The 23,555-nt window shown below is 43.0% G+C and overlaps 1 protein-coding gene across 6 annotated transcripts in view; it reads right to left on the minus strand.

Moving 5' to 3' along the window:
• ACTN1 (actinin alpha 1) overlaps positions 1-23,555 on the minus strand; it is an 86,106-nt gene that overhangs the window by 18,765 nt on the left and 43,786 nt on the right. For 3 of the 6 annotated variants that reach the window (XM_071427130.1, XM_071427128.1, XM_071427132.1), the window contains 6 exons: positions 21,523-21,642; positions 14,764-14,850; positions 14,150-14,237; positions 13,165-13,243; positions 7,259-7,340; positions 4,092-4,177 (listed from right to left, as the gene is read on the minus strand). In XM_071427130.1, the coding sequence (XP_071283231.1) occupies positions 4,092-4,177; positions 7,259-7,340; positions 13,165-13,243; positions 14,150-14,237; positions 14,764-14,850; positions 21,523-21,642 (542 nt within the window). Of the gene's footprint in view, positions 1-4,091; positions 4,178-5,530; positions 5,617-7,258; positions 7,341-13,164; positions 13,244-14,149; positions 14,238-14,763; positions 14,851-21,522; positions 21,643-23,555 lie in introns of all 6 variants that reach the window. The other 3 variants (XM_071427131.1, XM_071427129.1, XM_071427134.1) reach the window with 1 other exon arrangement.

A 23,555-nucleotide genomic window follows, 5' to 3' on the forward strand; every position in this document is an offset into this window, starting at 1 on the left:
AGGAGAGGGCAACACTACAGCAAACCAACTGTGAACGCTGTGTCCTGCCTCAAAACTACATTTAGAACTGATGCCAAAATAAGTTTTGCTGAGTTTATGGCTGGTACGTTTCAACCTTTTTCTATTTTTAAAAGACCTTTTATTATCTGTTTATTCAATCTTCAAGGACATTTGAGAAAAAAACTCTAACTTTTGCAGCTGATGTGAAGCAGCAAAAATAGCAATAAAGTCATAGGCTGCACAGTGATGTATGGATTGCTAAGGTCCCAGGGGACATAGCAATCTTATTCATTTGTAGAATGAAATGGAGCTGTTAAAACATCTATTCAGTCATCTGCCCCTTCACTAAAGTGGACCAGCTATGAGATACACAGATTATCAGCTAATTTAAAACACATCAGAGAGACCTGTACAGAAAAAGGAGCAGTTTCACTTAAAAAGAAACCTGCAAAAAGTGCAAACAATGGTTACATTTAAGAAAGCTTGTACTTTGACCTGTTTTTAACTAAAGTTTGTACTCTAATGGAGTGTTTTTTGATATTCAGAGAAAACTATAGATATGGGACCAAATAGTATAGGAAAAAGACATTGCTAGAACCCTACCATGATATGCCTAGTGACTGCAGGGAACTGGCAGTACCTAATGTTTATCTCAATCACTCCAGGAGAGGTGTTCTTTTAACTTTCTTATTTTTACACCCCATGAGCTCACTGCAGCAGCAGCCAGCTGTGCAGGCAGGATCCACTTCCACTGAGGCATATTTACATGTATCTGATGATAGACTTTCTCCAGCTGCCCAAGTTTAAATATGTGTGTGTATATATGTGTGTTGAACAACTGTCCAAACAAAAAGACCCCAAGAATGTCAGCAGTTACGACATTATTTGTGTTATCCTAATGGCAGGAGTGTAGAGCTTTCTTTCCCCCACCAGTACTTGCGTCCCAATGGTTCTTGCCTTGGAACTGCTACTGCTCCAGGCAATAGTGTGCTGCTGCTGCTGCAGCCACAGGAAAGGCTCTTGGGGGCCACAATCACCATTAATATCACAAGCAACACGTTACACTGTGCTCTGAGCACGGTAGGAAAAAAGGATGCCAGAGCTTTCAGGCAACCTTTGCAAATACCCTCCACACTACTGCTAATGAGCTGATCCACAGTGATGGCAACCTCAAAACTAAAGTGAAACACTTTCATGTAAAAGAAGAGTGGCACACCAAGATGTTTACATGAGGCCAAGGCAGCTCCCCCTACACCTTCATTAGTTCAGTGGAAAAAGCTGTTTTGGCTTCCACACACTGCTAAAGGCAACGATGCATTTAGGATGTTCATGCTGACTCCAAAAAAGCCAAGATGCCCACAAGGCACAGGGCTGGACTGAGAAGATGCAGAATCCTGGGCTCTGGAAGCTGCACACCTTTATTCTCAGAGAACCTGTGTGAGCTCATCAGCTTCAGTGCAGCACTGTGCTGACACACTGTACTTGCACTCAGAGTCTTGGGGAGGGCAAGCTCATTTTGCTTGATACCACGCTGCTGTGTCGATGCACATGCTGTCTGGTGGAATCAAAATGAAAAACTGAATGGCAGGAATTTATGTGCCTTTTGTCTTTTCTGTACTTCTCAACCATAACTTGAACTGCTGAGGATAGGTGTAGAGTTTGCAGTCTCTCTAGTTCATGGATCCAAGTCTTTCTGCTGAGGAGGACCATGAAGGAAGGCATTCCCACAGTGCACTATGTAGGGATGCCTGCCTGTTGCTGTCCTCTAGCCTCAGGGGAAGATGCCTGGCTGCTGCTGTCCTCTGGCCTTGGAGGACCACTCCAAAATACTATACACCAAACACAATCTCTTAATAAAACAGTAAAACATTAGTTAGAAATTGCCACAAGTTTACAAAATATTAAGCCAACCAGTAGTCGCATGCATTTAGTGTGAAAGTCAGAAGCAGTTAGAAAACAAGCAAACCAACCAAAGCAAGTATACCTACAAATATATATATTTTAAAAAAGGCATAGAGAAAAAGCAGCCATCTACATACACAAGTCAGGCTGGGGACCCTGTACCTTCAAAGGCTCAGGATAAGAGAATGAAAGAAGCAGAAAGCAGTTCATGGGACTCTCCCTTCAGGCCTGCTGGCAGTAATGAAAAATCTGGATGAAAAATTGAGCAATATCACAGTAAGTCACCTAACCCTGCATGAGGTGGCAACACAGTAACATCTGGGCAGGGGCTTGTACTCAGCAACCACTTTGCATTTGCCTGCGGGTTTGAATATGTGTCACTTAGCAGCTGGCTAATTTATGACCAGGGCAGCTCCAAAAAGGAGCTGTACCCCTCCTGCCAGGGCACAGTTGAGTTGCTGGCCCATTAGGACTGCTAAAAAATGAATAATGTATTAAATCTTCCTTGTAAGTCTGTTGGACTACATGGGATTGAAAGGTTAATACTGAGACACTTCATGTGCAGTTTTTGCCCCAGCTACGTGGTTCAGGTCCTGAGGCAAGCAGAAGACTGTTTTCAGTGATCCCAGCAGACTGAGCATCCACATAAATTGCTGATCAGAGCATGGAACCTGCTGAACAGGTTTCCAAATCATGGAATGGATGCAGAGAGAAAAGGAAGAGATTGGTAAGTGGCATGGCTGTTTCTGCAGCAGGCTGCAACTCCCCTCATATTGTGGTTTGATGTTTCCTCATCTGGAGCTCCTCAGGTTAAGCAGACTGCATGGAGCAGTCCCTCAGGGGCACCTGGCAAACATCAGGCCTTTTCATGAGGCTGGCATGATTTCTGAAACTACAGTCTTCCTGCAAGTATCAGCTGGCTGGAACTTGCAGACTGGTCTTGAGTGTTTTGAACAAAAACCCACAGGATCCTAGCAGAAAAGTCATGACTACACCAATTATGCCAAATGGGCAAGTCTACTGCACTGCCGTGGGATACATTCCCAGTTCCTTGGAAACAAGACTGTATCGTGTAATTTATATGAAACTGGGCAAAGAACAAAAAGCTTGAACTAAAGAGCTGCTCCCTGGAAACTACTGCTTGCATTTACCCTCTGAAAGCCAGTATCAGCATGGAAACTGAATCAATGCTGGGACCATCAGCACCACTTTGCACAAAAGAGATGGAATCTTCCTGGAGTCAGATTAGCCCTCAAGCTGGGCAACACAAAGACTGTGTTTCAAATAGAAAAGGCCTGTCTGTAACACGAAGAACATAGTCTTGGATTTTGGATTTTACTGATCTAAAGTCTCCTATTTGAAACTAGCAGTAATCTTGTGGAAGGGCCACAGCCCAGGCAGGTAATGACATGGGAGAAAAGAATTGACCTTTTTCCTTCATTCAAAGGACTGCTGGGAAATTGCTTGCCCAAAAGTGATCTGCAATATTTAGTTCAAAATATCCTGATGTCAGGCAGAGAGACTTTGGAGTAAAGAGGAATCAGAGGAAGAAGGAAGGCCTGAAGCTATGGAAATGGGCAAGGAAGAGGAAAGATAAAAAAGACATATAGGTGGTTTGGGAAACAGGAGAATTACAAGGGAGAAACAAGGAATGGAAATGAATTTGGGAAAGCTGAAGGCCTGGTAGAAATGAACTTCACGGCTGGAGCACAAAAGTGCTATGTAACCAGCTCACGGATGATTCAGCCTAGGAAAAGACCACTGACCTAGTGGAGTGTGGAAGGCAGGATGGCAGCCCAAGAGGGACAGGCTGTGATTTCCTGGAGTGGGTAGATTTGACTGTGGTAGTTCTGGAGGTGCACTGCCTGGTCAGGACAATGCCCATTAGTTACTGAAAGGGTACTGCCTCTGTCAGAGCAAACATCCATTCATCTTCCAATGCCAGCTTTACCTAATGCTTTCTCCTCTCCTGTGCTGTGAGACTGGAGGGAAGGAGCAGCTCAAGTGTGTCCAAAAGGACATTTACATCACTTCTCCAGCAAGATTACAGATGGCATATCCAAATGCATCACTGGACGCACTGGCTGCCCTGCAGACGCCCTGGGGCGGACGGGGGTCTGGCATTCGTCGCTGGAGGACAGATGGGCAGGGCAGGGTGAAGGGAGGGGTTGTTAGCAGTAAAGTCTCACCTTCTGTGCCCCTGAGAAGGCGTGGTAGTAACATGAGACATAGGTCATTATGGCCTTCTCATCCGGCCTTAGCGTGCCTATAATATCTGTGCAGAGAAGGAAAAGAGGTTGAAAGGATAAAGTAAGAAGCAGCACATAGGATAAAACAAAACAATCATGGGTGGCGTGAGAGAGGGGGAGAAAACTTCCCATCATGCATTGCAGGACAGGCCAAACAGACTTCCATGCGGAGAGCTGGGAATTCGGACCAGAAGGTGGCTAGCAGTGTTGGCTTGTGGCTCAAAGCGGCACCCCTCCCTACCCCCCAATCCAGGGGGCTCCTGAGATGAGGATCTGGGCTCTGCACCTTCACGGCTGCAGTCTGGGGGCCCGGCCCAAGGATGCAAACAAGTTGTTTGGAGATCTGAACGCCCGCGCTCGAGGCCCTTCATACGCCAAGGAGCTGGAGATCAGAGCCTTCCCACGCAGTGCACTTCCTACACAGGAGCTGCTCTGCTGCAACGTGCACTGCCTGTTTCTACGGCACTCAAGTACAGGAGGCTGCTTGGTTTTGGCAAGAGATGTGTACAAGGTATCACCCACAAAATGTTTTCCTTAAGTGACTCCATTACCAACAGGAAAATGGCTAAGCCAGAAGTAGCGAGGACTCAACTGCCTGGTTTCCAACATGGATGAGAAAAGAGGGGACAAAAAGGAAACAAATGAACAAAACCAGGCATCTCTGCCATAATAAGCAATGCTCTGTTTACAAAACCACCGTGGATGTACTTGTTAGACATGCTTTATAAGCCCCAGATGAACTGGGGCTGAATTTGTGGCACAACTTGAGAAAGCAGCAAGTTCAGACCTTAAAGCAAGGGTGCTGGAACCTGCAGCATACATAAGGCAAAAGATAAAGCTTTGGCCATTCATTAAACCCTTCATAAAACCTCAGTCAGCTTTGTTTCTCCATCTTTGGAAAAGACAAAAAAAAAAGAAAAAAAAAGTGAATAGGTATCTGTAATTTCCCATGGGGGGAGGCTGTAGTTTCCTGCTGGGCAGAGCATCTATGTGGTGGTCTTTACTTTTTCTAAGACCAAGCATCCTAGCTCAGATTTACCAGGATCAAGAAGTCCAGGTTCTTGGCCATCAGGGCAGCAGTTCACAAGGCAAATGGAGAAGGCAGAGCTCCCCACTCCCTTAAATTTGCATGTGTGCCAAAGTGTGGCATACCTAAGTGCCACTGGAAGTACTGCTGACTAGAGGGAAATGGGATTCCTGGCTTCCTTGCCCCGTGTATTATATTTGGGGCACCACTTTGAACCAACAGCCAACTCTACCACGAACATAATAATAAAGATGCCCGTAGCTAGAGAGGAGAGAGAGAAAGAAAAAAAGGTTTGGACATTAGCAACGGCACCAGGTGTGCTCTGTGGAGGGAGCTTGGGATCCTGCGATACCTTCTGGGCTCCTGAGAAGGCGTGGTAGAAGCTAGAAACATAGGTCATGATGGCCTTCTCGTCAGGACGGGCAGTTCCAACAATGTCTGTCAAAAAAAACCTCACGTTAAGAGCACAATCAACTGATGGGAGGAAAGCAGAGGAGGGGTAGTAGAACCACAACTGTCCAGGAGGCCTGCTGCGGCGCAGGCGTGTCCACAGCGATTCCACAGTGCTTCCCGGCGTTCCCCAGGAGATGTGTGTGTATCACAACCCAGGATCACCCTTCTGGTTCCCCTCCCTCATCATACAATTTCCTCCAGAGTCTGGCCAGGCTAAGGCAGCCATATGTCAGCATGTCTTGTGTCACAGCACTTCCCCGTCCTGAGAACATTACTGTGATTGGTGGATTGAATCAACCCAAACTGGCATCAGGATGACATGACTTTTATAGACATATTACATTGCAATTCCTCCGTGCAGTTCTCTTCTTCTGGAAAGATACTTTCTCCCTTCTTTTCCACGTCTCCCTCCTCCATTTCAACACAATGATGGCTTGAATTTCAAAAGGCCCTTTCATTAGTTTCAGTGGAAACTCAACACCTCCAGAGATCAGAATTAATGGTGTGGGGGAATGCACATTAGCTTGACTCCATGAGGGAGGAGAGAAATCAGTAAAGAGCAGTGAGAACTCCTGCCAGGGGCCCTCTTCATCACTGCTACTTTTGCTAAGATCTGAAACTAGATCCGCTTATTTTGGAGGTATCTGTATTTCCTACAGAATGGCAGGAAACGGTTGAATTTACTGGAGACCTCATGATTTTTTTTTAACCTCAGCATGATGAATGCAGGGAAAGCAAAACTCATCTCTGGGGATGGGAAATACCTTCTTTGAATATGAACATCCTAGTTACTAAAATACAGGTTCACTGGGTTTGGCTGTCCTATTCCCACCTTTCCTCTTTGCTCCTCTCACTCCTTGATTTAACAAAAATGTTTAACTGCTTCCCCTGTCCAACTCAAGTCTGAAATACAGCTTCTACCATTGAAGCCCACTGACTTTAGGCAAACAGCCAACAACCAGTGAACTATTTCAGGCTGTGTTTGTACTCCAGAGTTACAGTCTTCAAAATCTGTTGCCAAGCTGGTCCTGACAAGGCTCTGAAAAGTAATCCTTGCTGTCCCAGTGGCCTCAGGGATTGCAGTTGTAATCAGCACCAAAAGCATCTCTGAACAACATAGAATTCTGTCTTGGTCTCCAGACCCAGTCAGTGAAGAATCTTCATGCTAAACACTTCTGAGTAGTCAAGAAAAAGCAGTCTATAATAATGATAATAATATCATGCCCTCAGAAGGAAAAATACCATCAATGTCAGAAAGACCACAGGAAAAAAAACCTGGGGCAAAAGGAACACAGGCCTACACCATCCACTAACTCAGTATTTGGCCTGATAATTGAAAGGGAACACTTCAGTCAGCAGATGACAGGTGCTAGTCATCTCTGCCTTGTGTGTCAACTCCAAGCTAAGATCTCCACGCTAGACTCGAAAGACTGAAGGACAGAGGAGGAAGAGGGAAGCAGAATATGTGACTCATTATTCCATTTTAACTTTTTCCCTATACAGTTACTACACAGTCATGCAGGGAACATTCAGAGGTTACTGGAATCTTGTACAAAAGGACTCCACCTAGAAGAGTGGAAAATTTCTTGAGAAAAAACAAGTTAAAAGTTGTTGGAGTCTACTTTACCTTCTGCATCCAGCATCTTCGGAATATCCAGATATTTTTCAGCCACATCAAAAGCTGTGTTTAGATTAGTGAGAGGATCATCCTGGGAAAGACACAGAGGAAGAGCGTCAGCAGCAACTTTTAACAAGGTACACAGCATTTCTCTCAGAAAGAGCATTGGTTCAGGCAACTGTGCTTGCCAGACAAAAATTGTGTGTGAAGCCTCATGCAGCAGGATGAAACAATTAGCTTCCTTTTGAAAGAAGAGCCTGGGGACTTTTGGTATGATAATCAACATACAGTCTATGCACTTGCAAAAAAAAAAAAAAAAAAAAAAAAGGAATAATGCGTTTTGTCTTAAATCCAGTTATAAGTAATGTTAGCTTCACATCATACTGATAGTAAATGATGAGACCACATCTCACATTTACATCTCATGCTTCTATTGGGTTTGCAAGTTCCATTTTAAAGAACTGCAGAGCCATGTATCTATTAGAACATCTAAGCAATACTAAAATAGTAACAACATCTGCAACGGGTGCTGTCCTTAGCTAGTGTACAGTTTGTTGAACACTAGTTGAGTGGGAGGAAGAGAAATGTTCCAACAAATCTCTACAGAATAAATACATATAAAAGTACCCATTTTGCCGTGAGTATGGCTTTTCCTTCGGCACAGGTCTTGTAATTTCCCTAGTACATTTCTATTCCTCTCTATATAAACCTTCTGCAGATTTTAAAATGCCACACAAGAAAACATGAAAAACAAATGTCATTGAAAATGAAAGACTCTGAAAATTGTGTCCAGCATTCAAACATAATAATAATCAGCAACAAGACACTTGCCAACCTGTGTAAGATTCTCATTGCAACTTGTTCCTATATTCCTGTACAACCATGACACTTCACTATTCTGAAGGATCAACCCACTTCATAGGTGACAAATGACATTTGCTTTATCAGTTTCTACTGTTGAGACATGTGGCTTCTACTGGGTTGTGCATAAACTGCTAGTGTTCAGCCATCTTGTTTGGTGTCTTTTGGGAGGGAGGAAAGATGGGGTGCTACTCTCCATATTGTCATTGTGCCATTCCCACTGTGACCCACATAAAAAACCAGGAAAAAGGTAGTAAAATTATTTCACCTTCTTTCTAGAGCAGCATCCATGCTCTGTTTATTTTCTAGCTGAACCATGTGCCTTTGCTTATTGCACTGACTTGGAAGATTAAGCTGTGCCTCAACTCTAATCAATAGGCAGCTTCCTTTGAACACACCCAGCAGGAAAGATGAAGCTAGGCAGGCTTGGGCAGACAGGGTAAGGGCAAGAATAAAACTTCCTTTATGGCACTGGTCATTATGTAGCCCTCAGATTACAGCCTCCATGAACTAGGAAACTGAGCTGCTTGAAAAGCAGTTTCCTGCAGCATTTTCCTAGGAATCAAGCACGTATTAGACTGGCATCCAGTATCAGCAACATATTCCTTTGGGTGAATGTCTCTCTCAGACAATGTTTCACCTATCAAAGTAAATCACACAGAAAGGCCACTAAAACAGACAGTGATCTGTACTAAATCCACTGGAACAAGTCAATATTAAGCAAGGTAATGTTGCACAGGCATGCTGTGATGAAGCCAGCAGCTGTCACATACAGTATGATATAGTGTCAAATTCTTATACTCCTATATAATACACCTTCAATGGTGACTACATCAGATTTATCTACATCCACCTCTTCAGAGCTGAGCAGTGGATTTTTACTATTCTCCAGTTACAAGGAACCATCCTATGCCATGGAATTAGAGGAACGACTTCAATTCCAACCTACTGGTGTGGAGAAACCTCTGTGAACCCACAGCATAAGCAAAAGCCTTATCTGAGGAGGTGAGACTAGGTGGTATATAACCTACTTTGTTCACTGAGTGTAGACATAGCCCTAGCTTCATTTAGGGAGGAAAAAAAATAACAGATTTTCTTTCACTCAAGTGCAGGAGCATGCAGAAATGCCAAGTGGCAGCTCCCTTGCCAATCTTCCCCTAGTACATGTGCCATTTTCTATTTCTGTAGAAATGTCACCACTGTGTAGCAAATTTGACCCCATGCTGACCGTGACCATCAGGGTTATTAACACCCTGACAGAGTGTTTCGTATTAACACAAACCCCTCCTTAGCACAGACCCATCTGAGCAAGCTGCATGAAGATCTGCCAGCCTCTCCTGGAGGAAAAGGAGGAGCAAATCTCTCCCTGCAGATAGCTTTCCTATCAGTTTGCAAGTAACAACACCAGGAGCACTCTTGCCAAAGGTTAAAAAGAAATTTTTGGCTGAAAGCTGGGAGAGGTTTCCTGATGGGAAAACTTACTGAGCTTGGGCAGTCCCAAAGGAAGGGCTGGAATTTTTAACACGTGGGAAACTGGAGACTCACCTAGATAAAGCCTGCAGATTTCAACTTCAAATGCAGAAAGATGTGTGATCACAATATCTCTTAGGGAATGAAACTAAAGATAGCACTACTGAAAGCAAGCTACTTAAGTCCAAGACTAACTTGGAGACGAGTAGAGAGCTACACTCGAGCAAGACTCTGCTCCCTGCAGGAAAAACTTCACCCCTCAAGCGCAGTGGAGCAGCTCATCCCAACAATTTTGCTTCTTCATGCATGAGTTAGGGTTCCCTGGGGCTTTTCCAAGACTAGGGTCTCAAGCCCTATGAAATTCCTCCCAATTCCACCACTTTCAGTTCCATCCTACTGTACACCAGCTAATCATTATTTCAAATCGCCTATTTCAGCTGATGCTCGTGAAAAGGGGCAATGTAATAAAGACTGGCCAGGCAGCTCCAAGCCTCACACTGAAGCACCACAGCTGCAGGCACACTTTAGGGACCCAAACACAGCAGATCAAACAAAAGACAAGCCACCTGTCCCCTGATTCCTTCCACAGCTGAAACACACACCCAGAAGAGCACTGACCCATATGAGGCTGTGGAGGTGTCTTGGTTGCAATTCCATTTACATGAACATAGCAATGGCAGAGGCATGAAAAGGAACAATAACTTGCCAGACTCTAGCTGAGCTAGCCACAAGGAAATCTATAGCTTCACCATGGAGGAGGTATTTTGTTTTAGTGGTGGCAGACAGCAAACCTGCCCTAGACAGATGCCAACCTGGCTCATCCTCTGCTTTTGCTGACTAAAGATTATCACGGCTCTTCATCTTTCAACCCTAATTCATGCAGGGACTCCTCTCTTCCTCCAGCTATTTCCAAGTCCTTGCAGCCCACAAGGTTGCCAAGGCAATTATTGCAATGTAACATAAAAAACATCATCATTAACTAGCAATCAGGAAAGGAGATGGAGGGAAAGGAATATTCAGAGAGAGCAAGCACTTACCATATCTACCAGAACTGAAGACACTGAGAAAGAAATCCAAAACTCATGTTTTCAGAAATATCTGTATATAACACAGCAGTACACAGACCACAGTTCTATACATATTGTGGTATATGAGGGGGTGTCAGAGCCAGCAGTCAATCACTGTCAACACTGACAGAAGTATCTTAGATGTAGCTCACAGCTGAGCTACAGTGAAGGTACAAGGAGGAAGGGAAACCCCATCCTCTGCATACCTCTCACTTGCAGACCATGAGCTGAATCCCAAGACCTTATCCACAGTGAGCTGAATAATAGCAGACAGATCTGCACTAAATAGAAACTATCTACCAATTAGCTGGGGTGTCAGGCAATCACCAACACCAAGCTGGACTTGTCCCTGCTGTTTTGAGGCCTGGACTATACAAATAACTTTAGCTAGGCAGTGCCTGTATGCAGAAAAGAATTGTGCTTATTCCTAATACAGCTAGAATAGGAGAAATAGCCAGGAACAAACTCAATACAAAAGAGTGCTGACAAAAGAAGTTGCTAAATTTTGGGAAAATACATGGCTATACACTGGCTGGCTACCTTTTGCAAGTACACTGCCAATACAGGCCTGTAGCCTAGACACAGCCCCTGTGACAGAGCAGAAAACACAAGCTGCAGAAGAATGCTGCCCAAACAAGAAGTACAGTGCAGAACTCTGGACAGCTTGGACTGATTTCACCTCTTTATCTCATAGATTTCTGTGTATGTGTATACACAGAAACACACACAGCATTGCCAAAGGCACACACAACTGAGATGCCACTAATTGCTCCCTAGAGCTGGAAGAGAACTTGAGGTGGATCTCTAACCTACTATCCACTGCAGTGGCTGCCTCTCAGCAGCCTGCTCTGTGTTTATATATACCACAATTGGTTTCAAATATCTAGCATAACAAAGGTTACCTTCCCTTCAGCACACATCAACTGCCATAGCTAAGGACTAGGCTCTTAAGTTCCTCCCAGCTATTTGCTCAAGATTTCAGCTGTTGTAGAGTTCTCCAACATACATTTAATCTCACCTCTTTAGAGTAACTGAGGCAGAACAACAATAAAAATGATACAGAGAGTGTGAGAAGACTTCAGAAGGACGGAGGGAACCAGATGAAGGATGGAATCAAAAGCAAGCAGAGATCAAAAGATGCAGGTTCCATTTAATCTTACTCCAAATAGGAAAAATCCCCTCTCATGTACATGGAATTTGGCTAGAACAATCACACTATTTTTCACCCTAAAAAGCCTGTAGTCAATATCAACAAATAACTCACTTTCCTTCACTCTGTTTTTGCTTGGCTTTGGCGGTGACAGAGTGTGCTGCAGCATTTACCTGCCTGGGTTTGTCAGGCACACATTGCTTAGCTGCGTTATTTTCCCAACATTAGGCACGGAAATGTTACTCTAATAATTCCTTTTCTTCTTGCTGCTGTTTGTGTAAACAGGTACAGTCTTACTCCCTGTGCTGACTCCAGACACTAAAACTGATCAGAAAAACTGACTGCTCTGGAAGACAGTAAATATCTATAAGGTTATTGAAAAGTCGATCAGGCATTGTACAATTTATGGCCTCTGGGATGCTAATTTGATTAGGTCATTTACATTTTGTCCATTTCCATGGTGATCCAGGAGCCCAGGTCTGCTGGTGATGTTTATTTCCCTAGCTAACACCAAGCACACATGCACTTAAAACACACAGTCCAGCAGGAGACCTGATGGACAAGCTTTTTGTGTTAGCCCCAGCAATGGTACATGAACTATGCTCTTGGTGACATGGGCACAGATACAGTGAAAGTGGATCTCAGCAGACTTCAGGAACGCCAGTAGGACAAGAACCCAGTTTGATCTTCTATTGCACTGCTGGGTCAAGACACTGGGAGCAGCATAAACCACTAAGCAGTTATTGCAATCATCCATTCAGCAATCTTGTCTCCAAACCACACAGGGAGTAAAATTTGGAGCAGCTTGGTATCATGCTACCAGAACAAGTATTTAAGTAAAATTGAGTTTTCTGACAAATGCTTTTTTGGCACCTGATACCTACATACTAAGAGAAGCCCAGAAGCACTGCAGATGACTCAGTGCTAAGCTGGAAGCATGTGACAGTGTCCAGTGAGGGCACACAAACCCCTCAATGAGCATTTTGAACACCAGATAACTGGTTTCTATCCAGCTCTCCACAGAAATGTTAAGCCTGATTTGACTCACTAGTCTGTGACATTAGCAGAGAACTATTCTCACATTTGGTGTTACTGAGTTTGCCAGCTTTTGCTCATCAGCTGGGACTGGGGCACGTGTGCCTCATACAAGGCAGTCTGAAAGCAGGGAAAGTCAAGCAGGAAGCTCATTAAGTTCACGCTTCACCAAGAAGCCTGAATGTACTGATTCATCCCTCCTTCCTTTCCCCCCAGTCCTGCAACTGCCAGCTTGTGCTGAAGTTCTCCAATTATGTTTATCAAGCTAATTCTTTTCCTTCTTTACTTCTAAGGTGCCAAGCATCTGGTCTGATAGACAAATGGATTTGTACCTTTCGTAGCTTGCCGTAGTCGATGAGCTCTGGACGGTGTCTATGAATTAAAGCACAGAAACCAAGGCCATCCTTCCAACTATGAGAGAAACACAAGAGAGAACAATGAACATTGCTCAGCCACGGAGACACACAGTGGTGAGCATGAGGGAAGGCACCAAGGCAGTGAGACAACTAATTCTGGTTTAGTTTCCAACTAAGAGTGCTTCTGTAAGTGCTGGGAATGAGAGGTATCTTGTACGTGCATGAGACTGCAATGAAGATTCCCTTCAACCCCTACAAAAATCTGTTGTGATTACGACTTGCCCATTGAGGACCTTGGGACCCTGTTTTTGGCAGTTCTCTGTGCTGAACCCTCTGTGCGTGTCCTGTGCAGCACACGAGCTCGAGGTTGAAAAAAGGTGTAGACCCAAGCCATAAAGGAGGAACAAGGACATTCCTTAGGGAAAAGGCAGATGTCCCCAGCCAGCTGCACTGATGGCAGTTAAGCTTAGAAGTGCTTTACTTTGTATGGCTCATACAAGGCTCCAAGATGTGCTGGAGAAAACACTATTATGTAGAATCTTCACTGGAACATCTGCCAGCTTGGAAATATGAAAAGCAGAGCAAGAGAACCACTTCTTCCTTCCCAGCTCTGCCATACTACAGAAGTTAGGAGGCAGTCCTTTTGTCATGGCTGCTAAAGCATTCTGAGTCTTCACAGAGCAAAAGCTCTCTTGTTTAGCCCATGCCACAAATGCTGCTCTTGGAGGACTTAATGCCCTGAAGAACTTTATGAAAGGAGCAACTGTAACCTGAATGAGGTACCTGGATCCTCTTAGAACCTCTGCCTTCAGCTTCCTAGGCATCTCTCTGGACCACATTGTTATTTGTGTAATGTGCATGTGCATTGCCATGGGAGGTCTGCCAGGAATATTGTTGAACATACTGACAGACATAGGAAAATAACACAGAGTGTAAAGCTAAGTTCTTGCCTGTAACTCACCTGATATGGAAGTTCTGGATGTTTACATTTTTGTAGGGGGCTGTCTTCCTCTGACACCATAACAAAAGTCCTTCTTTAGCAGATGTTTCTAGGGAAAGAAAGAAAGAAAACACGTCAATTAACTAATTTTCTTAGAAAACAGGAGTCTCTGGAGCATATGCTAGAAAGCCGTCACCAAATCCTCTTTGATAGAGACTGCACTAAATTGTGCTTTATTAAACTTCACTTGTCAGAGAATTTCTTGTTTGGAAAAGTCTACTAGGATAGTTTTGTTACTATTATCTTCTTAATGAAGTTCAGTAATAAGGAGATAGCTTTTTGGAACTAGAGAGTCTTGCAGGACTCTTAAGTGATAAGTTTATTTTCAGGCTTAGTCATCCTTTTGAGCTACCCTTGAAATCTCTTGTAGGAGAAGCATCTGAAAAACTCATCTCAGTGTGCTTGAGCTTGGCCATAAATGTTCATGAGATGTCAGGGCAGCTTGGGAAGGGTAGCTCCCAAGGATCCTTCAGTGACTTACTTAAGAGGGCATTTTGGGCCATTTAAGTGGCAATGCCATTTAGTTACTCCAGTTGTCCATTACTGAACAGTGTCAGGAAAGAACTAAAATTTACCTTCAACTGAGATATCCTGAATGGCAAAACGAAGGATGATGGTCCAAATCATTCCAAGGGTCATTTTAACATTGCCATCCACGATTTCTGTAGGGGGAAAAAAAAGGTAGAAAGATAAGAAATAGACATAAAGTTTCAACTGCAAATCCTTGTAAAACAGGAGCATTGGGGAACATTCCCTTTTGCAGATGGAAGGAACGGAATTCCTGCTAAAAACTGTTTTTCCCTGCCTTCCCAGATGCTCTGCTGATAGGTACAGTACCCCGTAATCAGATTTGCAGTACAATGCTGAGAGCAAAACAGACACAGATGATCCTAAAGATTGGGAATAAGCACTGATTTAGATCAGTGTAATTCCCCACACAGGCCTAAAAGCACCTTCCTCAGGTATAATTATTACTACTTAGAAGTCAGAGAAGCCAAGCTGGGAAAAGGAAAAGCCTTACTTCTCTTATCCCATATCTACTCCAAGTCACCTACAGAACTGCCCCAGCATAAATAGGCCAGAAGAACCAGTGACAATTCCCAGAGCAGATGAGCTCTGACAGCTGGTTTTGTCCTGTGAACAAGATACAACCAAGAAAACCATACACCATAAACATTTTAATTTCAAACAAGCCTAAATACATCACACTTCCTGTACAGGACTTTTTTCAGTCATGTAATTGCAAAAGGACAATTTCTCAATGTCCACACATGCTGGTGGAAGAAGAACCAAGAACTCATGCTGACCAATAAGCACAGAACATAACATAAACCACGACTGTGAGCAGACTGTGCTTTACTGCTCATTAGATTCCACAGCATAAATGAGCAAGGGTCAACAACTTGGAGGTTTTACAAGGCAACTGTTTGCGTGTGTGAGCTATGATCTGTTTAGGATGAAGGATCAAGGTCCTGAGAACAACAAGTGCTTGGGGCAATGGTGGCCCAGAAAGAAGCTTCCATCATGTATGGACTAGAGCCAAACAGTGAGCAGATGGGTCTCAAGTACTGATCCTCAACATCTACAAAAATTCCACAGATATATATAGACACACACACAGTTACAGAATTTACAGCCTTCACATTTTTGGATAGTGAAACCAGCTGAGCTGTTTTCTCCTACTCATTCTCTGACAGGTCCCTATATGGCAGGATCTTTCACAAATAAATGACAAGTCACAAGAGTATTTTCAGTAAGAAAATGTTTGGAGGTAGAATAATTCAAGTCCCAAGAAGACTGTCAGAAACCATTTTTGTACTACTGTAGACTCCTCCATGCCACTTCTTTCATAAAGCTGCCCAGCAGGAATTAGGTTCTGGGGCAAGCACAATTTGTGGTATAGGCAATTGATGCCTGTCTGGATAGTGCCACAAAAGTAACAATATTTTAATCTTTCCTTTTAAGCTGTTAAAAAATGCTTTTCTTCTTATGAAAAAAATTCAAAATGTGAACCTCTTGTATTCAAAACCAACAGACCAGCAGCACACACCCCAGAAACAGATTTTCAGAAATTGTGTCCAAATTCCTGAAAACTTGTGATTTAGAGATACATGTCAAGCAACTTCCAGTGTAAATCAGAATTATAAGCTCTACTGTCCTTAGACATACATGTGAATTAGTGATTTACAGATGCAGAAGACAGAAAGCAAGACATGCAGCCTTGTTCTACTGCAGTAAAACTCTGTCTCGGTTCCTTTCTAAACTTCAGAGTACACTAAGATCTCTTATTGGGTCATCAGTTTGCCCAGAATTAAACAGCCAATAACTTTTCAGTTCAGTACAAAAAATCTACAGTTATTTTGCTGGCATGAAAAAACTGTGTTTGCCTGTTGACGGTTTTCACGCAAATTAATTTTTTACAGACATTTTGAGGTCAGGGGGTTGTCTGCTAGGCTGATGCAAGAAAATGTCATACAATGGCAAGTGTATTCAGTTCTGTACTTTTTGTATTCTTCAATCCTCCAGTAAAGCACTGCAATCAACTTGAAGGAGAATCCTCGCTATTTTTACAAATACCTGAGATACTGCAGCTAAAATATACAAGAAAGTACCTGTATTTTCAGCTTGTTTGTTTTGTTAAAGTGATTGATAATCACGGGGATCTTCAAAAATCAAAAAATCCAGTGCTTGTAAAACCCCCAACAGTTGGCAGGACTCTTCTCAGATATATTTAAGACCTGAAACTAAATGGAGCTCTTTAATGGTCTTGATTAAAATCTGATGACAATAGTTTAATGCTGAAAATGCTTCATGAATAGTAATAAATCAATCAGTGAGCTGAAACAGGTAATTAATATTACTGCTCCATGGATTTAAATTGGAAATAAAGGTCCAGACACTTATATAAAACCAACAGTGTAAAGTCGCTAACATCGCATAAGAACTCAGCACTACCTTCTGGTCACATTCTAAAATTCTGGTTTTATAAAGTCAGCTGGTGGAATTAAGGTGGAAGCATCCCTTCTTTCCCAGTCCTCTTCACAGCACAACCCATTTAAAAAGAAAGATGTGCTCCCTGTTCCCATATCTGAATATTCTTTAGCAGTGCACCAAAACAAAGCTGTTGTGGAGGAAATCCAGAATATTTCTACTACTTCATCTCTACATGTCATTTTACTTTACACAGTACCACCATGTACCAAGCAGATACTGAAGTCAGTGAGATTTGTGAGTGATCCATCCCAGAATACACATTTAACAAGCTACACAATCCTCTTTTTTTTTTTTTTGTTTGTTTGTTTGCTTGTTTGTTTTGTTGTTGTTGTTGTTGCTCTTTGAAATAGACTTGACAAAATGGCCTAGTGCTAAAAATCTTCTGGATTTTCTTCTGGAAACCTGGTTACAAAGTCAACCCGACTGATCAAAAGACTCTATGCTCTTTGACCCTCACTCACTTGGTCTTCCATCCCAGCACTCCCTACTGCCAACCTCCTTTTCCTTCAGAATTCACCACCCTGCATCTGTGCCAGTCTCTTTCTAGTACAGTAGTATAGGCCAAGAAACAAAAGCGAAAAACATGGCTGCAAAACAGGTTTGCATGAAGCTTTCTGCTTCCTGGTGATGAAGAAAAAGAAACTCCCTAAGAATTGTTAAAAAGTTGAATACAACACTATAAAGCCAGAACAATCTAATGTCTAATTAAAGACAGTATGCTTGGTCCCTGCTGATATAAGGAAGACTCAGTAATGTGAGAGCAGTTCACATATTAAAAAGCTTGGAATCAGACAGTATTTTCTAAAAGCCTGACTGCTTTCCAAGTGCTCTTTCTAGGCAGGGCCTCTGCAAGCACTGTGTGCACTTCAGCACCAGCAGCTGTTGAAGGAACAGCAGCACAAGCACATGCTATCAATGTGATTTACATTCAACTTGAGGGTTGATCAATTGCTGGCTAAAGCTGATGAAGCATCTGCATCCACTAGAAGGAAATTTCTTGCACCAGTGAATATGCTTCCACCCAGCTCCTATCACTGCAAGAACTACAGTACTGGCTGGCCACAGAGACATGCCTTTTGAAATGCCACCACCTCTTTTAAATGCATGAACTCATTTTGAAAAATGCAAAAATTATTACGCTTCCTTTCCTACCATGGATATTTAGAAGCAGAATCAGCAATACAGAAACTGTTATCCCCTCCTAGATACTTCTGAGCTGCCCATGAGAGCAGAGCCTTTGGTTACCCCATGGAGAGAAGAAGTTGCAGGGCATGAACAATTGGCAGGATAGCATTATGATCTGGGAATTGGAGACCTACAACAACAATGGTGACAACATAAAGGCTGCTCTGCACTTCATTTTTCAAACAAAAGCCAAATACAGCAGGACAACTATCCATGCTCCTGTCTTCAGAAAGCATGTTGCTCCTGATGGTCCTGTCAGATTTAGGACAGACAGCTGGCATTGTTAGTGAGGGTGTAACTTTCAAGTCCCTAACAGAGTGGACAGGACATAGGGACAAATAAATGCTATGCTTCACTCACTGACATAGAGAGACCCTACCTTCCCCTTTTTTTAATAGTGAAATAAATGTATCCGTGCACTGCCTGGTGCTTCAGTAGGTGTTTTATGATGGGACTTTTGCAATCACTGAAATCCTTCAGCTTTATTTCTCCTTTTACTTGTGCAGGTGAGAATAGGGGTCAGTTCATCCAAAGTTATCTGCATGTTGAAGTAAGCAAGATCTGTTTAAGAAAACAGCAACTTTCTATGCAGATTTAAGGTAAAAATAAACCAGTCCTAGGGTGACATACTTGACCTATTCAGCTTGTTATGTCCCAGGAGCATTTGACATGAATATGGAATCTATTACAGCAAAAGAAGGATCCTGAGGTGTCAGATGACAGTGAGATTTAAAAGCAGATGAAAACCATTTGGCTAAAGTCTTCCTTGATCCAGATTACACAGATCTGCTGTATGCCACAACATACTTTGATTCTATGGACTCTGGCTAACAAAATATTTAGATTAAAACAAGCAAAACCAAACCCCCCAAAAAAGTCCCTAAAATTCATGCTTCAGAAAGGTTCATAATCCCTTTCATGGACAGAATAAACTTCCGTGCTGTCTGAAGTAAATTCCATTTTTATAGCTGATGTGCAGTTTACTGCCCAGCAAGCCCCTGGGCTGACAGGCTGGGCAGAAGTCCCTGCAGCAGGTTGTGCTCCTTGGTGACAAGCAGAGTGGCCTGGGCTCGCTCTGTGTGCAAGGGCAGGCACTGGGGCAGGCAAGTCCATGCTGTGACCACACTCACATGGCCTGAGAGGCATCACAGCACAGGCCCAAGCACTCTGTATAAAAATCAGAACTAACCTTAGGCTAAACTGCAGTGCCTTGCCACCTTTGGTGGTTTAAAGAAAGCCATATGTATTGTCGATATAGCTGCATAGGCACCAGGACAAAGGAAAGCCAGGAAACATTTGGCAGGGGAGTTCAAGATCCCTATTCAGATTGATATGGATCATACTTCTGTCACAAAATGGCACTTCACAGCCTATTTCTGAACTGCTGTCAGTCCATACTGAATAAGTGGGCCCTGATGATCTTTGGTCACAGATCACTTGACTTGCGAATGACTTTTAAGTGCTGTGAGATGCAGTCACAGCTGACTCAGGAACAGGACTCAGGAGATTAAAAACATAAATCCCTCAGAAGAAGATGAAAAGAAACTAGTGCCATGGAGAACAGAATCAAAAGGGGAAAAAAAGGGGAATTTAGAAAGAAAGAAAGATAGGGTTAGCTATACTCTGGAAAATTTTAAGGAGCTATTTAAGGTAGACCATATCTAGGTCCAGATCCAGCTTCCAGTTTTCTAGTCTGAAAAGGGTCCTATACAGATATGGACTATTGTATCAGACACTGGATGCATCAGTCTTTTTGTAAGGGCACAAAATGACCTTAGATGTGTTTTTGTTTTCCATAAACAATATTCACAGCCAACAATAGCCTCAGGTTGCTACTGCTGAAAAAGCTGAGAAATCTGAAGGAAAGTTTTGCATGCAAAATATCATTATAATTCAGCCATTGATCTCTTGTATTTTGCTCTTTAATACCAAAGACAGTGAAGAGGCATCTGCAATGTCCCTGACATTAGTTCTAAGTTATCCCAAAGTCTCCATGAAGTTAAAGCAGTGTGCTGAGGTAAAGATTTTAGTAAGGCAAACATAAGCACCTGCAGTGGCTGAGGTAATCTGCCTGATCTGACATGGAACAAATGAACCATAGGATGGGTACAGGTCTTGGAGATGCCCCAAGAGAATGCTTGGGGACAGCGTGCCAAGACTGCACTGACCTCATAAGCTGAGAACAGGCAGAGCTCAGCCATGTAGCCCCAGGACTCTCCCAAAGAAGGAATACACATCCAGAACTGTATCATGGGCTCATTTCCTGGCTGTGTCATGAGCTTCCCTAGAGAAACCAAGTACTTCCATCTGCAAGGTGGAGATAACAAACCTCCCTCAATTTCCATGGCCACTATAAAGACAAACCTAGAAATATCTCAGAAGCAGAGTATCTCCACAGCAACAATGACAACCTGAATCCATAGGAAGGACTTACAAACAGATCCAGAACAGAGAAAAGTGTCATGAAAACCTGTAAGCCCTTCTCAGACTTGGGTGACACACCTGTGAAACACCCACCACCACTGCTAAAGAGACAAAAACCCTGCACAGCTGCCTGGTTTCTGCATGGTCTGCAAGTTCTTGAGGGCATCCCAGATGCTGCCCACACTGGTCTCTACACAGTGATAAAGGCTTCCAGCCAGAGCATCCAGCTATGTAGGGTGCACAACCAGAAGCCTGGAAGCCATGAAAATTGGAATCTCTGGGGTCCTTGTCCTATGCTGGGGATTGCACTTGGCTTTGACCCATGCAATGTCCTCCAGCAAGAGATCCTTCTCGAGCAGCTCTGAAACAAGCTAAATACAAATGGCTGCTATGCTTCAATTCAGAGCTTTCTTCATTTGAGAAAGAAATATCTCAAATAATTTGTTTCTGCCATTGCTCAAAGTTTTCCTTAACTCATGAGAGCCAGGAGAAAAGCAGGATGACCTGACCAATAATCCCAAATGGAAATCAGGTTTGGCAGCCTGGTGTGAAGATCAGATTTAAATCCAGAGTAAAAACCTAGTATATCCCATTTTTAACTCAATTGTTTATTCTACAAGAACACAGTAGGGCTAGGGAGAGGAAATGGGAAGGGAAATGACATGCTGCTATGAAAGAAAGGCAAAGGCTAAGCACAGCTTGGGCTCAGAAAAATCAGACGGTTCCTTTACCTTCTGCTCCAATGGATACTAGCTTGACTCCTTTGCTGGCAATGAAATCCAAGGCCTTGTTCACATTGGATATTTTGTGCACTCGCATTTTGCCTCTTTCAGGCTTTGCCAGACGTTCTCCTAGTAAGAAAAGAGGCAAAAAATAGTATTAGAAAACAGTTCTGAACCTGCTCTTCCCTGGTGCATGTTTCCTGTGGTGTGGCTCCCAGTGCTCAGCCTGGCAGAGAGACTTCCCTGCATCCCTTCAGGACAGCCACACTCACCGTTTAAGCACCTCCAGAAAAAATCAGACAGTAAAAGATCTTTTTGATGCATCCCAGGTAAGTTAGTAACAGACAACCTGTCCTTTTCAGAGGACCTTTGCACCAGAGAGGAAAAAATCTGTTAAGTCTCCATTGAGCTTGGCAATGGAACCAACCTCCTCTAGCCACAAGATAACGAGGCCTGGGAAGAGCACAAACTCTCCCCCCCCTTACAAAGACAGGTGAGGAGCTCTCCTCCAGCATTTCCAAAACCCAACTTACATAGGAAATCTCTCCTTGGAACTACCTACAGTCAGGTATGAGGGAGATCTTGTACCTTGCCTTTTCTTTCCCCCAGCCAAGATTCAAATCTCCTACCTCTCTAGTTTCTCCATTGAATGGCCAAAACTGCCTGAATCAGGAAATAAAATTACTTCTTTGGCAAAGTGGTTTTATAACTATCACATCAGCTCCTTTCCATAAAGTCTGATGTATTTCTAACTCTATACTAGGTCTTTTACACAGATGCATTTTAAATGTTTATACTGAGGCACAAAGAAGGAAGCAGCCTAGAACAGGTTAATCTCTGATAGAAATCAGTCTTAGGATAACACCCAGCTCCTGACTGCAACAAAGCTGGTAGTTTTGGAAAAGCACTTTCCAACCTTACTTATTTGAAAGAGGCACATAAAGTGCAGTCCTGCCCTTCTTGATAGGGCTGCTTGTAACTACAGTCTGCTTTTACTACAATAACCCAAACACTCAGAGTAAGCAAATTAAAGCTTGGACAGGTGGACCTTCCAAAGAAACCTCTAACAGGAATATAATTAGATGGGATTTCAGGAACCACCTGTATATGACAACATTAGAAGTGAAGAGAACATCCACTTCCAGATCACAAGCTCCAGAATACAAAAACAATCAAAAGAAAACCCAAGCTGGTTTTGTACTTAAAAAAGGTGTAATTAAAAGGAGATCAAATAGGCAAGTCCAGGCAAGTCACTTGACCTATTCAGTTCCAAAAGTCTCCTGCTATATCTTGAACTGAATTTTTAAGTCAATGTAAGCTGACTCAAACACTTTATTTGAAGTATGAGAAAGAAAAGTACTTGGCTTGTTTCCTAACACAGGTGTGAGGAAAAGCTAAAACAGAGAAGAGAATAGTATCTCCACAACCATGCCCTCTAAAGGAAAAATGTCTGGAAATTACAATCCTTTACAAGTGTTTCAGGGTTACTGTAAACTGGTGCCATTACCTCTCACACTGAAGGATAAAACTAGATTCATTTTTAAAAGAAAACACTGATGTCTGACAATTTAAGTAAAAAGATGTATTTTATGGTACTGCCTCCTTCCTAGGATTAAAAGAAAACCCCAACTCTTTTGCTTTAATGGAACCTCAAGTACATGCCACAGTACACTGCTTTATTTTTCCACTTAGATAATGCTAGTCATTCTGAAAAAGCTGAAGCATTTTTGTGACAGTTATTTGCTACAGTTTCACAATGACATTTTTATGTGTAATTTTACAATAGACTTCAGCAGTCTTACGCAGCCAAATGTCAACAAATGGGTTGAGCCAGCTAAAACCCAGCCACTTCCTTCAGTTCAATGTGACTGTAAACTAGCCTTGCAAAAAGAAAAATAAAGACAAGTGATTAGGTTTCAGCTGGGATAGCAAGCTGATCCAATTCACCTCGTGGCCCATGTGCAATGCCAGTGCAGTGGAGAGCATCTGACCTGCTCTCCCTGGGGCTGGGGAGAGCAGGATTGTTCCCCCTGACAGCCATG

This window comes from Agelaius tricolor, unplaced genomic scaffold (genome assembly GCF_023055355.1).
Source record: "Agelaius tricolor isolate 1412-34295 unplaced genomic scaffold, bAgeTri1.0.p SCAF_5, whole genome shotgun sequence".
NCBI classification, from domain to species: domain Eukaryota; kingdom Metazoa; phylum Chordata; class Aves; order Passeriformes; family Icteridae; genus Agelaius; species Agelaius tricolor.